This window comes from Astyanax mexicanus, chromosome 18 (genome assembly GCF_023375975.1).
Source record: "Astyanax mexicanus isolate ESR-SI-001 chromosome 18, AstMex3_surface, whole genome shotgun sequence".
Classification (NCBI taxonomy): Eukaryota; Metazoa; Chordata; class Actinopteri; order Characiformes; family Acestrorhamphidae; genus Astyanax; species Astyanax mexicanus.
The window spans coordinates 472016-491141 of record NC_064425.1 but is presented as its reverse complement, the minus strand read 5'-3'; the positions used below and the strand labels follow the sequence as shown (position 1 = coordinate 491141).

The 19126-nt window shown below is 42.8% G+C and overlaps 1 protein-coding gene across 3 annotated transcripts in view; it reads left to right on the top strand.

The window, feature by feature from the left end:
* Positions 1-19126, top strand: part of bcas3 (BCAS3 microtubule associated cell migration factor) — a 502994-nt gene that overhangs the window by 458097 nt on the left and 25771 nt on the right. For all 3 annotated transcript variants that reach the window (XM_022675301.2, XM_022675293.2, XM_022675283.2), the window contains one exon: positions 6295-6462. In XM_022675301.2, the coding sequence (XP_022531022.1) occupies positions 6295-6462 (168 nt within the window). The remainder of the gene's footprint in view (positions 1-6294; positions 6463-19126) is intronic.

The following is a 19126-nucleotide window of genomic DNA, read 5'->3' as shown; positions in this document are numbered from 1 at the left end:
AGCAAAATCAAGCAATTTTACATTAAAATTCTTTACACATGCTCGCTTCACCTAAATTGCAAGCTATATAAACAGCTTACATGGTTAATATTTGCCCTTTACCTTTCTTATGTTACATTTCTTTCAAAAAGTGCTGCTCTTTTTTATTAGTTTTTAAATAAAATGTAAAAGAAAATGAATTAAACTCAAGATATGAGTAGAAAATTTGTTTAGTTTCAAATTTACAAATGAAGCAATGTTTATTAGCCCTTGGCCAAACATACTGTATGTAATATAAATGTGTGTGTGTGTGTGTGTGGGGTGTACAGTGTGTGTTTATTGAAAATGTGTTTTGATATATGTTTTTTTAAAAAATGAGCCAATGCCAATGAGTTTGAGTTAGAAAAAATATTTTTTTAGTATCATTTGATGAAAAATGAAAACACCACACAAGGGTTAAATGTATTTTTATTGAGATTTTAAGTAATGGACAAACACAAAATATTGCATAAGTGTAAAGTGAAACGAAAATGATACATTTTTTAAAAATATATTCATCTTTACCAGCTTTGATCATCTAGTGACTTTTTCCTAGAGATTTCTGCTCCATTCTTCTTTATAAATCAGCTGAAGATCAGTCAGGTTGGATGGAGAGCGTTGGTCTGTGAACAGCAGTTTTCATGTCTCTCCACAGAAGATCAATGAGATTTAGGTCTTTAGGACTTTAACTGGATCATTCTAACACATGAATATTCTCTGATCTAAATCATTATAGCTCCACTGTAGCTCTGGCTGTATGTTTAGGGTCATCGTCTTGCTGGAAGATCTCAAGTCTTTTACAGCCTCCAACAGCTTTTCTTCTTCCAGGATTGTTCTGTATTTATTTATCTCCATCCATCTTCCATCCATCAACTCTGACCAACTTCCTAAATCTGTCCCTGCTGAAGAAAAGCTTATCCCCACAGCATGATGCTGCCACCACCATGTTTCACAGTGCAGTGGGGATGGATGGTGTGTTCAGGGTGATGAGCAGTGTTACTTTTCTGCTACACAAAGCACTTTGTATTTAGGCCAAAACATTCAACTTTGGACTGATTTGAGAACAGAATCTTCTTCCACATGTTTGCTGCCCAAACAGCACTTCTTACGTCTTTCTTTCAACAGTGGCTTTCTTCTTCCACTCTTCCATAAAGATCAGATTTGTGGTAGTATCCGCTAAAGTACAGAGTTATACAGAGTTAGGAGCATTAGCTTTAGCATTAGCATTACCTGCTAACCGCGCTAAGCGCTAGCTATTTCTCCATTCAGAGTCGAGTATTATCAAAACGGTAATCTGCTGCTAACCCCAGCTAGCACTGCTGGAGCAGCATTAGCATTACCCGCCAACTGCGCTAAGCGCTAGCTCTTTCGTCGTTCAGAGTTGAGTATATTGAACTGTAGGCTGCCCGTTTACCGTGTTAAAACAAGCTATGTGTGATGAACCGCTAGCTAACATCGCCATGGCTTACCGAAACACTCAAGGTTCCTCAGTGTAGTGCTTTCGGGCGGCATTAAGCGCTAACCGCTAGCTGTTAGCCGCTGATGCTAATGCTCCATCCAGCCTTAGTGCTGGAGAAATTTGGTAATCTAAGCTTACTGTAAATTTCTTTCTATATCGTCACACGTTATTCAGAATTCAGCAGTCTTTTCAGTCTATTCTCTGCATGCACAGACTGGCGAGTAAATGGTACATCCTAACACTTTAAAGCGAAGTTTACACAATACACCAAGCTCTTTCAGATGTATTTCTAAAAGGTTTTCTCTTATATGACTCTTTGTGATTTTCTGTGCCACGGGATAAGACTTGTATCTGCGGAGTGAACTGTAGCACAGCCCTCGTGCATGCACGCCGAGTGGAAAGTACATGTTTGTATATCTGAACATTAGTGTGGGGCTTAAGTGGGATTGGATCTGAGAGCATGTTTACAGAAAACAGGCCGGCAGTTGTGCAGACATGTACAGATCTGAGCCGGTGGGGAAGCTGAGGCAGGTAGCTCCTAATATACAACAATTACAATTCCTGAAAGCAACAGTGCAACACAAAAAACACACACATACTCACACACACACTCACTCTTACACAATTTAACCCTATGTAACCCTTACTCCAAATTTATTTCATCAACCAAGATCAGAAATTAGTTCACAAACTAGTGTCATCTGTAATAAACAACAATATATTGTCACCAAAGGGGACATTTGCTATAGTGACTTAGAACAACATTTGTGGAATTACAGTAAATCACAAAAAATATAAATATTTTTTTCTGTACTTCTGTTTATTATTAGTTAAATCCAACCTAAGGTCCCTTTACAACCTAAACAAGTAACTCCACATTATATTTACTGTTATTAGAAAAAGTATGGGTGCAATGTCTAAATTATATACATATATGACAAAAAAAACTGATCCGTTGTCACCTGATATTTAAAATAATATAACAACAGATTTGGTCTTCTTCTTCTTCTTCTTCTTCTTCTTCTTCTTCTTCTTAGTAGTAGTAGTAGTAGTAGTAGTAGTAGTAGTAGCAGTAGTAGCTGTGGTAGTATTAGTATGCATTGGCATGTTAATTCTGTTGTATACTTTTTTATATATTTTTTTCGGTAACACTTTACAATAAGGGTACATTAATTAACAGTACTTAAGACAATAATAAACATGGTTTAAATGGTTTAGTATTTGTGTCAACGAATTATCAAGGGACACTAGTTGCAGCCTCGCCCCGGGAGAGGGTGCTTTTCCTGGTGGGGGTGCTGAATTCAGCACCATAGTAGTGCCTAAATCTGCACCCCCGCCATGAAAAGCACCAAATAAAAAGGAAACAAAGAACTAAAGAAGAAATAAAAGCTAAGATTAAATGATATTAAGTAAAATAGATTCTGAGATGAGTTTGTTGAGTTGACGCGGGCGGTGGGGATCTCTCGGAGGCAGGCGGATGCGAGACGCTCTGTTTTTATGAAGTATGAAGTTATCTGCGGTGCGTGAGGAGTCTGGTCGGCGTGGTGTTCTACGGGAGATACGGCACAGCCGTTATCAGCCGCCTGCGCTCCTCTCTCGGCCGGGTATTACAGCCTGTCAGAGACCCGGAGTGTGGCTGAGCCTCCGCAGGACAGATAACCACCGACCCAGAGATCAAACAGCCGCTTCAGACGGCTCTGATAACCCGGCTGTGTTTCACAGAGACGCTCTCTGTGCAGAGAGTGCAGCACAGCAACGCTCAGGGGCTCGGTGTGTGATTTCGGCTTGTGTGTAACTGTGGTGTGTGTAACTGCGGTGTGTGTAACTGCGGTGTGTGTAACTGCGGTGTGTGATTTCGACTGCTGTTTGTAACTGCGGTGTGTGTAACTGCGGTGTTTGTAACTGCAGTGTTTGTAACTTCGGTGTGTGTAACTGCAGTGTGTGTAACTGCAGTGTGTGTAACTGCAGTGTGTGTAACTGCGGTGTGTGTAACTGCGGTGTGTGTAACTGCGGTGTGTGTAACTGCAGTGTTTGTAACTGCAGTGTTTGTAACTTCGGTGTGTGTAACTGCAGTGTTTGTAACTTCGGTGTGTGTAACTGCGGTGTGTAACTGGAGTGTGTGTAACTGCAGTGTGTGTTACTGCGGTGTGTGTAACTGCAGTGTTTGTAACTTCGGTGTGTGTAACTGTGGTGTGTGTAACTGCAGTGTTTGTAACTTCGGTGTGTGTAACTGCTGTGTGTAACTGCAGTGTGTGTAACTGCAGTGTGTGTTACTGCGGTGTGTGTAACTGCAGTGTTTGTAACTTCGGTGTGTGTAACTGCTGTGTGTAACTGGAGTGTGTGTAACTGCAGTGTGTGTTACTGCGGTGTGTGTAACTGCAGTGTGTGTTACTGCAGTGTGTGTAACTGCAGTGTGTGTTACTGCGGTGTGTGTAACTGCGGTGTTTGTAACTTCGGTGTGTGTAACTGCAGTGTGTGTAACTGCAGTGTGTGTTACTGCGGTGTGTGTAACTGCAGTGTTTGTAACTTCGGTGTGTGTAACTGCGGTGTGTGTAACTGCAGTGTGTGTTACTGCGGTGTGTGTAACTGCTGTGTGTAACTGGAGTGTGTGTAACTGCAGTGTGTGTTACTGCGGTGTGTGTAACTGCAGTGTGTGTTACTGCAGTGTGTGTAACTGCAGTGTGTGTTACTGCGGTGTGTGTAACTGCAGTGTTTGTAACTTCGGTGTGTGTAACTGCAGTGTGTGTAACTGCAGTGTGTGTTACTGTGGTGTGTGTAACTGCAGTGTTTGTAACTTCGGTGTGTGTAACTGCGGTGTGTGTAACTGCAGTGTGTGTTACTGCGGTGTGTGTAACTGCAGTGTTTGTAACTTCGGTGTGTGTAACTGCTGTGTGTAACTGCAGTGTGTGTTACTGCGGTGTGTGTAACTGCAGTGTTTGTAACTTCGGTGTGTGTAACTGCAGTGTTTGCAACTGCAGTGTGTGTAACTGCAGTGTTTGTAACTTCGGTGTGTGTAACTGCAGTGTTTGCAACTGCGGTGTGTGCAACTGCAGTGTGTGTAACTGCAGTGTGTGTAACTGCAGTGTGTGTTACTGCGGTGTGTGTAACTGCGGTGTGTGTAACTGCGGTGTGTGTAACTGCGGTGTGTGTTACTGCGGTGTGTGTAACTGCGGTGTGTGTAACTGCAGTGTGTGTAACTGCGGTGTGTGTTACTGCGGTGTGTGTTACTGCGGTGTGTGTAACTGCGGTGTGTGTAACTGCGGTGTGTGTAACTGCGGTGTGTGTTACTGCAGTGTGTGTAACTGTGGTGTGTGTAACTGCGGTGTGTGTTACTGCGGTGTGTGTTACTGCAGTGTGTGTAACTGCGGTGTGTGTTACTGCGGTGTGTGTAACTGCAGTGTGTGTTACTGTAGTGTGTGTAACTGCAGTGTGTGTAACTGCAGTGTGTGTTACTGCGGTGTTTGTAACTGCGGTGTGTGTTACAGCAGTGTGTGTAACTGCGGTGTGTGTAACTGCGGTGTGTGTAACTGCGGTGTGTGTTACTGCGGTGTGTGTTACTGCGGTGTGTGTAACTGCGGTGTGTGTTACTGCGGTGTGTGTAGCTGCAGTGTGTGTTACTGTAGTGTGTGTAACTGTGGTGTGTGTAACTGCGGTGTGTGTAACTGCGGTGTGTGTAACTGCGGTGTGTGGTACTGCGGTGTGTGTAACTGCGGTGTGTGTAACTGCGGTGTGTGTTACTGCAGTGTGTGTAACTGCGGTGTGTGTAACTGCGGTGTGTGTAACTGCAGTGTGTGTAACTGCAGTGTGTGTTACTGCAGTGTGTGTAACTGCGGTGTGTGTAACTGCGGTGTGTGTAACTGCAGTGTGTGTAACTGCGGTGTGTGTTACTGCGGTGTGTGTTACTGCGGTGTGTGTAACTGCGGTGTGTGTAACTGCAGTGTGTGTAACTGCGGTGTGTGTAACTGCAGTGTGTGTAACTGCAGTGTGTGTTACTGCAGTGTGTGTAACTGCAGTGTGTGTTACTGCAGTGTGTAACTGCGGTGTGTGTAACTGCGGTGTGTGTAACTGCGGTGTGTGTAACTGCGGTGTGTGTAACTGCGGTGTGTGTTACTGCAGTGTGTGTAACTGCAGTGTGTGTTACTGCAGTGTGTGTAACTGCAGTGTGTGTTACTGCAGTGTGTGTAACTGCGGTGTGTGTAACTGCGGTGTGTGTTACTGCAGTGTGTGTAACTGCAGTGTGTGTTACTGCAGTGTGTGTAACTGCAGTGTGTGTTACTGCAGTGTGTGTAACTGCGGTGTGTGTAACTGCGGTGTGTGTAACTGCGGTGTGTGTAACTGCAGTGTGTGTAACGGCAGTGTGTTACTGCGGTGTGTGTAACTGCGGTGTGTGTAACTGCGGTGTGTGTTACTGCGGTGTGTGTAACTGCGGTGTGTGTAACTGCGGTGTGTGTAACTGCAGTGTGTGTAACGGCAGTGTGTTACTGCAGTGTGTGTAACTGCGGTGTGTGTTACTGCAGTGTGTGTAACTGCGGTGTGTGTAACTGCGGTGTGTGTAACTGCGGTGTGTGTTACTGCAGTGTGTGTAACTGCGGTGTGTGTAACTGCGGTGTGTGTAACTGCGGTGTGTGTAACCGTGTAAAACATTGTGAAAGTGCTTTTAATATTTCACTTTTTCCTTGTTCTCCTCCGTGTGTTGGATGTTCTTTCTTTTTGCACCTCTAGAAGAGAAAAACAATAATTTTCAGCAAAAAATAAAGTTCATTTTTACTGGCTGCTGTTTCTAACTTTCTGTCTCTCTCTCTCTTTCTCTCTCTCAGGCACGTTCGACCGCAGCGTGACCCTGCTGGAGGTGTGCGGCAGCTGGCCAGAGAGCTTCGGTCTGCGCCACATGTCCTCTGTGGACACAACGGAGGAGGGCCTGAGGGAGAGACTGGCTGAAGCCATGTCCGAATCACCCAGCAGAGACATCGTGGGCTCCGGAACAGGTAGATTACACCAATCACTGTAATATATAATATACAGCTCTGAAAAAATGAAGAGAGAGCTTAGTTTCTGAATCAGTTTCTCTGATTTTGCTGTTTATAATCCAGCTCAAAGTAGCTCCACACCTCCTTACTAGAATCCGGAGAGCCCTGACATTTAAAACGAGGCATTAATAACTTAAAAAGTGCAGAAGAAGATTATTAAACACCACTGTTTACATCATATAACACTACTAGCTTCAGCTCCGAGCACCACCATCACTGTAATGATAATGACGCCAGCTGTTGCACTATGTGTAGTCTATGTATTTATATGTCTATGTTATTATCAGTACAGTGATGGTGGTGCTCGGAGCTGAAGCTAGTAACGTTATAGGATGTAAACAGAGTTTTTTAATAAGCTTCTTCTGCACTTTTTAAGTTATTAATGCCTCGTTTTAAATGTCAGGACTCTCCGGATTCTAGTAAGGAGGTGTGGAGCTACTTTGAGCTGGATAACAGTGTAAAAAGTGATTTATCAGGGTAAATTATGCCCCGTATCTCCCAGTCTGAAGGGTGTTTGTTGGATAAACTGTTAAAATTTCTGGATCTCTGAACGCTGTGGGAGAATGGAGGTGTGCTATTCATCAAAGATAAGAACTTTTTATCATGTTTTACTACAATAAAAGTACATTTTACACCAGAGTTCTCCTCCTTTAAGTTTAACTACTTCCATTAGGGCGCTGCATTAAGAAGCATCAGTTTGTTTTACACATTTACAGTTTTACTCAAAGCTCCTTAAAGAGATTGCGAGCTCATTAAAAAAGGAGTGAAAGCGTCACTCTGTTTTCACTCTGTTTGTAACACAAGAAATATGGATCACGCAGCGGATTCAGCTCGGCCGTTAGTGCTCGGTGGGTGCGGGGGGGGGGGGGGGGGGGGTGTTAATGAGTGTGAGTGTTGTAAATGGCGTGACGGGCTGAGCTCCACTGCTGCTGCTGCTGATTCAGTGCTCTTGTTGTGCTTCTCTGTTTAAGCCCCATGTGTCGCCTCAATTAGCCCTCGCACCTGATTGCTCATCACTTCAATTACTTCTACTGATTTGTAGGATTTGTAGCACTTGTAGAACAAACAGCACAACAGGCTGAAGTGTGTTAAAACTGGATTAGATCGAAGACAAAACGCTAAACCCTATTTTGTTTTATTCGCTTAACTACAGGGGTTGGAGAATGAAACTGAAACACCTGGTTTTAGAGCACAATAATTGATTGTGATGACGGACACTTCTGGTGGAAACAGGAGAGTTGAGGTGCACATTGAATTCTGCGTGATTTGATCAGCCGTGGTTTTATGTTTTTTGGATACAATCCGGGTTAGCACCCGAACATCCCTTTCAGACAGCTTCCTCTTACAGCGTCCACAGTTAATCCTGTTGGATGTGGTTGGTCCTTCTTGGTGGTATGCTGACATTACCCTGGATACCGTGGCTCTTGATGCATCACAAAGACTTGCTGTCTTGGTCACAGATGCTCCAGCAAGACGTGCACCAACAATTTGTCCTCTTTTGAACTCTGGTATGTCTCCCATAATGTTGTGTGCATTGCAATATTTAGAGCAGAACTGTGCTCTTACCCTGCTAATTGAACCTTCACACTCTGCTCTTACTGGAGCAAAGTGCAATTAATGAAGATTGAACACCAGGCTGCTCCAATTTAGCCATGAAACCTAAAATCCCATAATAAAATGATGACAGGTGCTTCAGTTTCACTGTACAACCCCTGTAAGTGCCTCTCTTTCTTATTTTAAATGTTAAATTCTAACATAAGTTAGTGAAATCAAGAGAGACATTCCTTTGAGAGACAGTGTCCCGGCATATTAAAGTGATTTCTTGCACAGAGCAGCTCGGGAATGGCAGATTTCAAAGGCTTTATAGTAATGAATTAGGTTGTTCACGTTGAGACAGGGAGCGAAAGAAGAAGGAAAGAAGAAGGACGGGGGGGTGAATCGCCACTCTGGGCAATCCAAATGTTTAACTCATTTAGGAAGCTGCAGCTCTCTGCTCCTCCCCCTCGCCCAACAAGAGTCCCTTTGATTTTGCGAGGGAAGATGGAGGCTGGATGCTGGACGACGCTGCTCGGAGCAGCGAGGTCATGAGGCCCTAATGCGTTTAGCATCGACTGGCCCTCTCTCGCAGCGCGTCTATTAGGCACTAATCTGATTTGTACCTATTCATTTGCAGTCCCTGCAGCAGCACCGAGTTGGCCCTCCCCGTAATTGGTTCTGTCTCTATTTTTGCATCATTAGATTAAGTCCGACTCCCGGACACTTGTAGTCTGCGCTTGTCCGTCCATTTATACAGCCTAATGTAACGCAAAATTCATTACCGATCACATTACACTCAACTTTTGGCCTCCGGCATGGCGGACGAACGTACGTACGTATAGAGTTAACCCTTTCCGCAGTGACACTGAGCAATACTCCCGCCTCCCCGCTGCAGGAGCGACGCGCTAAATAAGCCACTTGGGGACCGGAGACATACTGCTGGAGCCTGGGATGAGATATGACTATCATTTGTATCAGCCTGGATCTGCGTCTTTAGCCAGACACCACGACGGCAGCTGAAAACCAGCCAGAGCACAAATCTAATCATATCCTCTCGGGCCGCCACGGAGAGTCCAGACGAGTAAATACTGATATTCCTCCACTTATCATTGCATTTATCCTCAATACGTGTGTACGTGTGGTCGGGAGACGCTCATGGTGGTGGATTTTGGGTTTTTTTTCAGAGCTGTACCAAACACAACACAACGTTGAGTAGGAGTAGTATAGGACAGGCAGGGTCAATAGAATAACAGTACAGCAGCAAATATAAACAACATACCAGAGCGTAGTCAAGTAAAACAGGGTCATACACGGTAAATCCAAAAAGTAGTCAAAAATACAAAAATAGATCAACAACGGAGATAAAAAACAATGATAAGGGAAAAGCAAAAATCGATCGTCTTAAAAAAACATCTTTCGGGCCGCCACAGAGAATTGAGACGAGTAAATACTGATATTCCTCCAATTATCATTACCATTATCCTCAATACATGTGTACGCGTGGTTGGGAGACGCTCAGGGTGGTGGATTTTTTTTTTTTTTCATTTAGTTTAGTAATGAAGCAGGCGAGACTTACAGGAGTAGTAGGCGACAGGCAGGGTCACTAACAGTACGGCAGCAAATTTAAACAACATACCAGAGCATAGTCAAGTAAAACAGGGTCATACACAGTAAATCCCGCAGATAAGGGGCAAAAGCAAAAGAGTAGTCAAAAATACAAAAATTGATCGACAACAGAGAAAAACAATAAAGAGGGAAAAGCTAAAATTTATAGTCTGAAACAAAAACAAGTCGATAATAAAGGCAAAAAACCTACTGCTGGAGCTGCCATCTCTTGGGCTTCTACAGACAGTTGAGATGAGTAAATACTGATATTCCTCCACTTATTACTATTACCCTAATAATACCTATAATAATAATTAACAATATATCAAGTTTATTAACAAAGTGGCTAGGCTTACAGGAGTAGTAAGGGACAGGCAGGGTCAATAAAATAACAGTACGGTGGCAAATATAAACAACATACCAGAGTGTAGTCAAGTAAAACAGGGTTGTGTAAGGGGGCGAAGACAAAAGAGTCGTCAAAAATACAAAAAAGATCAACAATGGAGATAAAAAAGAGAGGCAAAAAGACTTAATATGTGTGGTTGGGAAACACTCAGACTTGGTGGATTGGTAGTGGAATTTGGAATGATCAGGTCACTTTTGAAGCCCTGAAATGAGTGTGTGTGTGTGTGTATGATGGCTGAGCGGCGGTTCTCTTTGTAGTAGCAGGTCCAGTGAGAGAGTCACCTTGAAAAGGAAAGGCAGATGTTTCTGTAGTTATCGTCTCCTGCACATGCGTCCTCTCTTTCCTCTGGAGGAGATTCCACAGCCTCACTGTCATGAGACAAGAATTATTCCTTTCCTTCTGTCCGTTCCTCTCTAACTAATTCTCCATCTTTGTCTCCATCAACCCCCCCCAACCCTCCTATCGGTGCTTTTTTGGCCGTCAGATATAAGCAGTACAGTTCTCTGGGGCTCAGGAGAATCGTCTCTGTCTCTGTTCTTTAAAGCCAGGGACGCAACACGAGCGGCATGAAGGACAAGAGATGAATCTTCAGGTTTGATACAGCTGAAGACAAGATTCATGATCTCCTTTGAGTTTACAGAACGAAATCCTCAAAGATCCCTATCGTACACCCTGCGGAAGGCGCATCGCAATGCTCATCGCTATCTTACACCTCGTCAACAATCAACGTTCATGCCTTGCGTACGTGTCATTAAAATAGCGTTTTGATAGCGGATGATCACAAGCCATCAAACCAAACTGAACTGCTTGAATTTTTGCACCAGGAGTAAAGCTGCATAAAGTTATCCAAAAGCAGTGTGTAAGACTGGTGGAGGAGAACATGATGCCAAGATGCATGAAAAAAACTGTGATTAATAACACACAGTTTCCACAGCCTCCTATCGGTTCTCTTTTGGCCGACACATATAAGCAGTACAGTTCTCTAAGGCTCAGGAGAACCATCTCTGTCTCTGTTCTTTAAAGCCAGGGACGCAACACGAGCGGCATGAAGGACAAGAGATGAATCTTCAGGTTTGAGACAGCTAAAGACAAGATTCATGATCTCCTTTGAGTTTACAGAACTAAAGACTTAGACTGCTTTAGTCCGGTGGAGGAGTCGTGGGAAGGTGGAGATACGGTAGGATTTCGGCTCTTGCTCGTGAATTTTCATACATATGTTATAACAGCACTATGAGGCAGTAAGAAAAACAAACAGTTAGAAACGTTATAAAATAAAGACATTTTTACACTAATAACAGGCTTTGAAATGTCATATGTTATTTTACAACATGTGTAATAATGCTGAACCTGCTAAGTGCTGTTCATCTATTTTAGCTTTTTAAAAGCTCACAGCAGCCTCCCACTTAGAGAACTGAGGTTACCGGAGAGCTAGCTAACATTAGCGACATGCTAGCTAACATACTAGCGTTAGCAGTGAGCTAGCTACATTGCTAGGGAGAGAGTTAATAAATTATTTTCTACGAAAGAAATGACTACATTTCTTGACCTTAAATTATATTTATTTTTAGGTCTTAAAAAGGTCATAAAAAGCAATAAATTTGACTTTTAAAATGGTGCAGGAACCCTGGCTTAGTCCTTGATTGTTACCTTGAATTTTCTCCACAAATTCTTCATATTGGTTCAGTTCTTCACATTGCTCTGCTGAGCTCCTCTGAGACATCCTATGTTCTTCTTTACTCTAATAGCACCTGATGCACATGGATGCAGATCGCTATAATAATGCGATACTTTGCTTTAAATATTTATTCGTTTGTTTCTTTTTTTCAGCACTGTATTCGTTTTATTCCCTCCCGTTTGTCACTACAGCTTTATATCTTCATGCAGGTGACAGACAGCTCTGCCGGCCTCAGACTCCTGAAGTGCAGTCATCTCAAAATTAGATTTCGCCCAGCAACATAATGTTGTAAATTGGATTTTGCTCATTGGTGCTAACCCAACATAAATTCCATTTAAGCAGAAGAAAAAGGGGAGGAGGACAGGACTGGAGCGGGTCTTGGTGCCACGAGCTGCTGCCCCCCCCCTCCCCCTCCCCGACTCCCACCACCACCACCCAATGCCACCACAGCCAGTGATCACCGAGTCCAGACTCAGGGATTACAGCGCTGTCATTTCTCATTACGCCCGTCGCCCCCAAAAGCACATTTATATCTATTTCTCCCTTAAGCTGCTGCACTGAAGGAGCCTGAGAGCACAGACTTAAATCCCTTTCCCTGCCAGACTGATAATCCAACACACTCAGGTTCACGCCCCAGTATTGCTTATACAGTGCTGCTACAATGTAAAAAATCCATCAGCAAAAACTAGACAAAATATATGCAAATTAAGACAAATATATGTATATTAAGCAGAAAAATCTGCCAATGGGGTAAGCAAAATTTTCTTAGTAAGATTTTTTACAAAAAGCAATGGCAACGTCTCAAAATGAAGTAAATGAAGTGAAGTAACACCTAAATCAAGCAAAAAAGTCACTGTTTTTGGACGCAAGAATCAGAATAACTTGATTGCTGCTTGATTGTGCTTATTTTTAGTTCAAATCACTTAAAATAAGGTACAAATTCTAAGTAAGAATGATTAAGATAATTATCCCTAAAATAAGCAAAATAATCTAACACTTACACACAATGCTTAGTAAGACAACAAGTCTTATCAGAGAAGAAAATAAGATTTATTGCCTTAAATTTAGAAAATTTCACTTGCTAAGATTTAGTTTTTTGCAGTGTACATTCATTTTTGCGCTGCAAAAAAACAAAATCTTAGCAAGTAAAATGATCTAATTTTTAGGCAATAAATCTTTTTAAGTGTAAGATTGTTTTACTGATTTTATTAATAATGAACTTAATCATTCTTACTTAGACTTTTAACCTTATTTTAAGTCATTTGAAATCAAAATAAGCACAAAAAGTCAACAATCAAGTCATTTTGATTCTTGTGTACAAATTTAAGCCAGAAAATAAGGAGTTTTTGCTTGATTTAAGTTTAAATTCCCTTATTTTAAGAGTTTGCGATTGCTTATCTTGAGAAATCTTATTAAGGAAAAATTTCTAACCCCATTGGCAGATTGATTTGCTTAAGTTAAACATTTACGTCTCAATTTACATATATTTAAGGTGTTAGGAGAGTAAGTGCTCTTTGAAGAGCTCTGTCTTCAGGAGTTTATTAAAGATAGTGAGAGATTCTCCTGATCTGGTAGTAGAAGGTAGTTAGTTAGAGGTGTTAGGAGAGTAAGTGCTCTTTGAAGAGCTCTGTCTTCAGGAGTTTATTAAAGATAGTGAGAGATTCTCCTGATCTGGTAGTAGAAGGTAGTTAGTTAGAGGTGTTAGGAGAGTAAGTGCTCTTTGAAGAGCTCTGTCTTCAGGAGTTTATTAAAGATCTGTTAGTGGAAGGTAGTTAGTTCCACCATAGGGTAACTCTATATATTTTTTGATTGCATCAGATATGGTCTGAAGGTTCCACTGCATTAAAAAGCATCGCATCTGATAAATACTGTATTACTGTATTGATACAGTAATTACATAAATACAGCTGCAGTGTAGAAACGGATGAATATAAAGTGTATAAAATAGATGGCACAATGACTGCTTTGTGAAGAGGATGTCAGAAACAGCTCTTAAGCACCCGCTCTCTCTCTCTTTCCCTCTCTCTCTCTTTCTTTCTCTTTCTCTCCCTTTCCCAGAACATCCCTGAACATACAGTTAGGCCTTTAGGGCAGTTCCCCTGCTGCCCACACACACACTTACATTTACACACACACACAGATACACACACACACACATACACACTAAAAAGGCTCTCAAGCAGACACGCATGGAGACACGTAGATGAACACAAACACACACTTACACACACACACACACACACACTGAGAGTCCGTCACACATGCATACACACACTTAGACAGCAAGCTCTCACACAGTCATGGTTGGAGGCTAACGGAAAAACACATGCTTTACACACACTGAAACACACACACAATAATACACACACACACAGACGCTTCAGCCACCGCTGGGCCGACTGGACTGTGACCTGCCGAACTCGCAGTGATTAGAGGTTTTTTGTCACGGAACTGGAAACAGAACGCCCACAGCCCTCAGTTACACACTCGCCCGCTTCCCTCCACGACTCCAACAAACAGCCAGACGCACTCCAGCGCCAAAAATCAGTGTTTTCATAGCGCTTTCCCAGCGACTGCCAACGGTCTCAGAACAGGCTGTTTGTTTTCCAGCTTTCCAGCCCCTCTACAGTCATCAGCACGTCCATCACTCAGAGCCCCTGCCTTCATACATCAGCCCGTCACCATCTCACAATTATTCATAAAATTGTCAGATCCTGTTCAGAATGGCTTTATGATTGAGCTAATTACTCAACCGCAGGTTTGTTATTGAAGCGCCGGGCTGTGCTCGAGCTGCGCTGGAGTCGGCTTTGGACGTGATCCACCGCTGCGTGATATTATCGGGAGATATGAGGGAGCGGCCAATTCTGCCGTATTTAATCCCTTTTTTTGTTTTTGTATATGTGTGTGCTGTCTCGGGAGGACGGCTGATGTTATCAGCTGGTGTGGAGTGAGGATTTCCTTGTCGTCTGAGGCGTCTGAGAGCGTACTGAGAGCGAATGCTTGTCAAGAAGTCTTTAAAAAAAAAAAAAATAAGAAAAAGAAGTAGTGTTGGGGAGTAGGGCTGATGGGACGATATTGGAAAAATTTTCTTTTTTCAACAAAATATATATCGTGATGTTAAACAATGCAGGGTCCATGACATCACGCGCCCGGACCAATCAAGAGCTGAGTCAGCGTCAAGCTCAACTCGAGGAAAAAACAGCAAAACAACAGTAATTCGCCCTTTAATCAGGCATTTAAATGGCTTTTTAAAATGTAAATATGGAAGAAGACCATGTGATTAACTCGTGTTTACTCCTGCCCCGCCTCCCTCTAACGCTCCCCCTCCCCTTAGCGCTTCTCAGGCAGCTGCAGCAGCCTGTCACTCACACAGACACAGAGACAGTGCTGTGTATCTACTTCTTGTGTCAAAAATCAAATTGATTTGATTGCCTTAAGTGACTATTGGGCATGACGATACTTAAATGATATATCGTACGATAGCACCGTGATCAGTGCCAGGCATGCGCTAGAAGGTATAACTCAAAGTTCATTATCTGTCTGTATTTGGGATGAGTTGTGAAGTTAAAGATACAGGACCATCCATCATCATCCTGACCTCACTCTTGTTTCTTAATGCAATCAAATCCTCACAGCAGTCAGCTTCATCTTCTAGTAGACCATCTTTCTTAGACCAAGAAAAAGAAGGAAAACCTTTTATTAACCAAAAGAACCTCTCTATAGGACTCTATAGGACATTGCAGTTTGCCATAACTGGTCTGATATTACTAGTCTGTCTGATATCACTAACTAGTGCACCACATGTGTGTCAGGTGTTATAATACTATAATATACTAATATTCTACTCAGGCTAATCTATTTTTCTCCCCTTATTTTTGTGTAAAACACTTAATTTGCACTGGTTTCCACTGGTTTCTGGAAGCATCTTCGCACTCTAATCTTCACATTGCACCAGAACAAACCAAAGAGTCAACCAAAGGACATGAACTTGATTAAAACAATTTTTTTGTGTTAGAATCTGCTTATTTAGGTGGGTCTCTCTCTCTCTGTTTTTCCTTGCAAATACTTGCTGATCATGATCAGCACTGTCCACTGGGCGTGAACCTCAGCACTGCTGATCTGTAGCTGCTCTAACACCTCCAAAACTCAACCTGCACTGAGCTCAACGCAGAGCTGCAGAGCTCCAGAGCTCCACCACATTTCCCTTCCATGCAGCTCCAGCGTTGGTACTGTTGGTACTGGTTGAAATTAGCACCCGGTTTATTTGTCTAATCTATCTATCTCTCGCGCTGTGAAAGCAGACGCAGGATGATTGATTAGCGATGTGCTAATTCCTAGCATGGTGGGCGGCTGGGCTGCTGTACTCTCAGCTGTGTGTTGTTGCTCTAGATGGCTATCTGTAGCTGTTAAAACGAGCCGTGACATCAAGGCACGGAGCTCTCGCTCAGATAATGGCCCTCCATTGCACAGATGAATAAGTGTGACTCAGTCCAATTCAAACACTCAATATTACCTTCATCAGGCGAGAACGCCGCGCACAATGGAGGTTTTCACAGAGCTGCTTTTCTCCAAAAGCACTTTGCTGTGTTTGAAGAACTGGCCGGGTTGTTGGGAGTACATCATAATGAGCCGCGCTCGGGTTAAACAAGACGTTTTGCTTCGGATTCATAATAAACCTCTTCTTTTATCTCCGTTAATGTATATGAACCTCTGTGAATTAGTCACACTGAGGTTCAGACTGAGATCTAATCTGCAGTGCGCTGAAGTTGACTCATGGGCTTCTCAGAAGGATGAGTTAAACTAGAACAAAACACACACACACACACACTCGTGTGTTGGTGGTCATCCAAGTGCATTAGTGAAGCAGCAGTGACCAGGCCTTTGAAGTGTCAGCGGTGTTGTTAGAGATTAAAAGACGTGTGTGTGTTTTATCCTCTCAGACTAAAGGCCCATACATCCATAATTTATTATGTTATGTTACTTTCATACACAGTTTTCTTTATTTTCATGACTTTTTACATTGTAGATTCTCACTGAAGCATCAAAACTATGAATGAACACATGTGGAGTTTTATGTACTTAATAAAAAAAAAGGTGGAATAACAAAAAAAAAACAACATGTTTTATGTTTTAGTTTCTTCAAAATAGCCACCCTTAGGCGCCAAGTGGTCCAGTGGTCTAAAGCGCTGCCACTTTGAGCGGGAGGTCGCAGGTTCGAATCCCACTCATGCAGCTTTACCATCAAGCTGCCGGCGCTCAGAGGGAGCACAATTGGCCCTGCTCCCTCCGGGTAGATAGATGATGCTCTCTCCCCACATCACTAAAGGGTGATGTCTGCAGCACAGGGCGTCTGTGAGCTGATTTATCAGAACCAAGCCGCTGCGCTTTCCTCCGAGTGTTAGCGCTGTGATGCTGCTCGAAACGAAGCGGTGGCTGACTTCACATGTATCGGAGGAGGCATGTGTTGGTCTTCACTCTCCTGGTGTGTTGGGGAATCACTAGTGATAGGGGGAGTCCTGATGAGTGGGGTGGTTAATTGGCTGTGCAACATTGGGGAGAAAATGGGAAAAAAAAAAAAACCACCCTTTGCTCTAGTGCTGTGCGATATGACGATAAATATTGTGGGGATGATAGAAAAGTGTCTATCATGCTATTACCTTCTATCGTTCCTATCGTTTCAACAGTAATTTCATCAATTATTCATGCAAATATACATATGTTGGCGTGGTCACTTTGCATAAACTAGATTTATATAATTTACATTATCCAGTTAAAGAAGGGGCGAAGAGACAAAGACTTTACATCCTGCATGTCTTCCAACATTCCAAGGAGAGTGAGCTGGATGCCAGTGCCCAATCCCCGATACGTACTTAAACATTGCGATTGGGGATCTAATCGGTTTACAGGTGTTAACAAGACTATTATTATTCTATTTTTGTTTAGTATTTATAGCCTTGCCCACCTTGGCTCACAGAAGCCGGGCGGCGACGCCGTCTCGTCAGATAAGAGAACACTAACAGCACTAGGAACAGCATGCAGTTCATTCCTGTGTTATTTGTGCGAATAACCCATCAGTGTTTATATACTTTACCCAGTAATTCAGAGCTAAGAAACAAATGGTTAGAATTAGTCTATGGAGGAAAACACCACCAGCCAAGTACAATTGAGATAGATAGGTGTTTAGATGTTTAGAACAGTTCTGTTCACACTAGTTAAAAGTAAAAATCCACCCCGGGGTTTTGTTCCAACTGCCTGGGCGGCTCTGCTACAGCTCAGCCAACAAAACTCAGCCCGGGTGGATTTTTACTTTCTGGACCTGGACTACCCACCTCTGTGTGTAAGTAACTATAGGTTTAAATAGGATCTCCGGTGGATTTGGTGTTTTACAGAGACTCTAAGACTAGGTCAGTGTCTGAACTGCACTTAGCAGGGCATTATTACACATGTTGTAAAGTAACATGAAATTGCAAAGACTGGTATTAGTGTAAAAATGTCTTTATTTTAAAACTTTTCTAACTGTTCTGCTATTAGCCAGGCTATTATCAGAGGCTATATGTTTGCATGTATGAATATTCATGAGCAAGAGCCAAAATCCTATCGTTTCTCCCCGCTATATTCGGAATGGCCTCTATTCAGACGGTTGGTGAATGGTTGGTGAATATGGTGGTGGAGGTGGTTGGCGAGGTTGGTGGTGAGGAAAGGGGGAGGAGTCAGTGTGAAAAAAGGAGCAGCATCATTATTCTCTCTCTCAGCTCTCACCCGTTCACTCCGGGGTCTCTCTCTCCAGGCCGGGCAGCAGTTTGAGAGTAATGCGCAGCGACAGTGTGAGATGATGAAGAATAATTCCTGCATTCAGAACTACACGCTCGCCTCTCTGTCCTCTCCACACTCGTTTACCATCCCTCCATCCTGCTATCCCTCCCTCTCTCCCTCCGCCGACACGTTGGGCCTGGATGTCATTGTATCAGTTATCCCGGCCTCACCTCTCCGTCACAGCCTCTAAAAGAGAGAGAGAGAGAGAGAGAGAGAGAGAGGATGACCAGCCTGCAGTATAACAAGATTTGAAGAATTATTTATTTCAGTTCTACTTATCTAAATGTAAATGTCTACAGCAGATAAAAACTGGTCCATACAGCTCTGTAAAACATTAACAGAGCACTTTAAAATGATGAGTTTCTTTAATTTTACCAAATTGAAAACCTCTGGAATATAATCAAGAGGAAGATGGATGATCACAAACCATCAAACCACCAAACTGAACTGCTTGAATTTTTACACCAGGAGTAAAGCAGCATAGAGTTATCCAAAAGCAGTGTGTAAGACTGGTGGAGGAGAACATGATGCCAAGATGCATAAAAAAACTGTGGTTAAAAAACAGGATTATTCCATCAAATATTGAT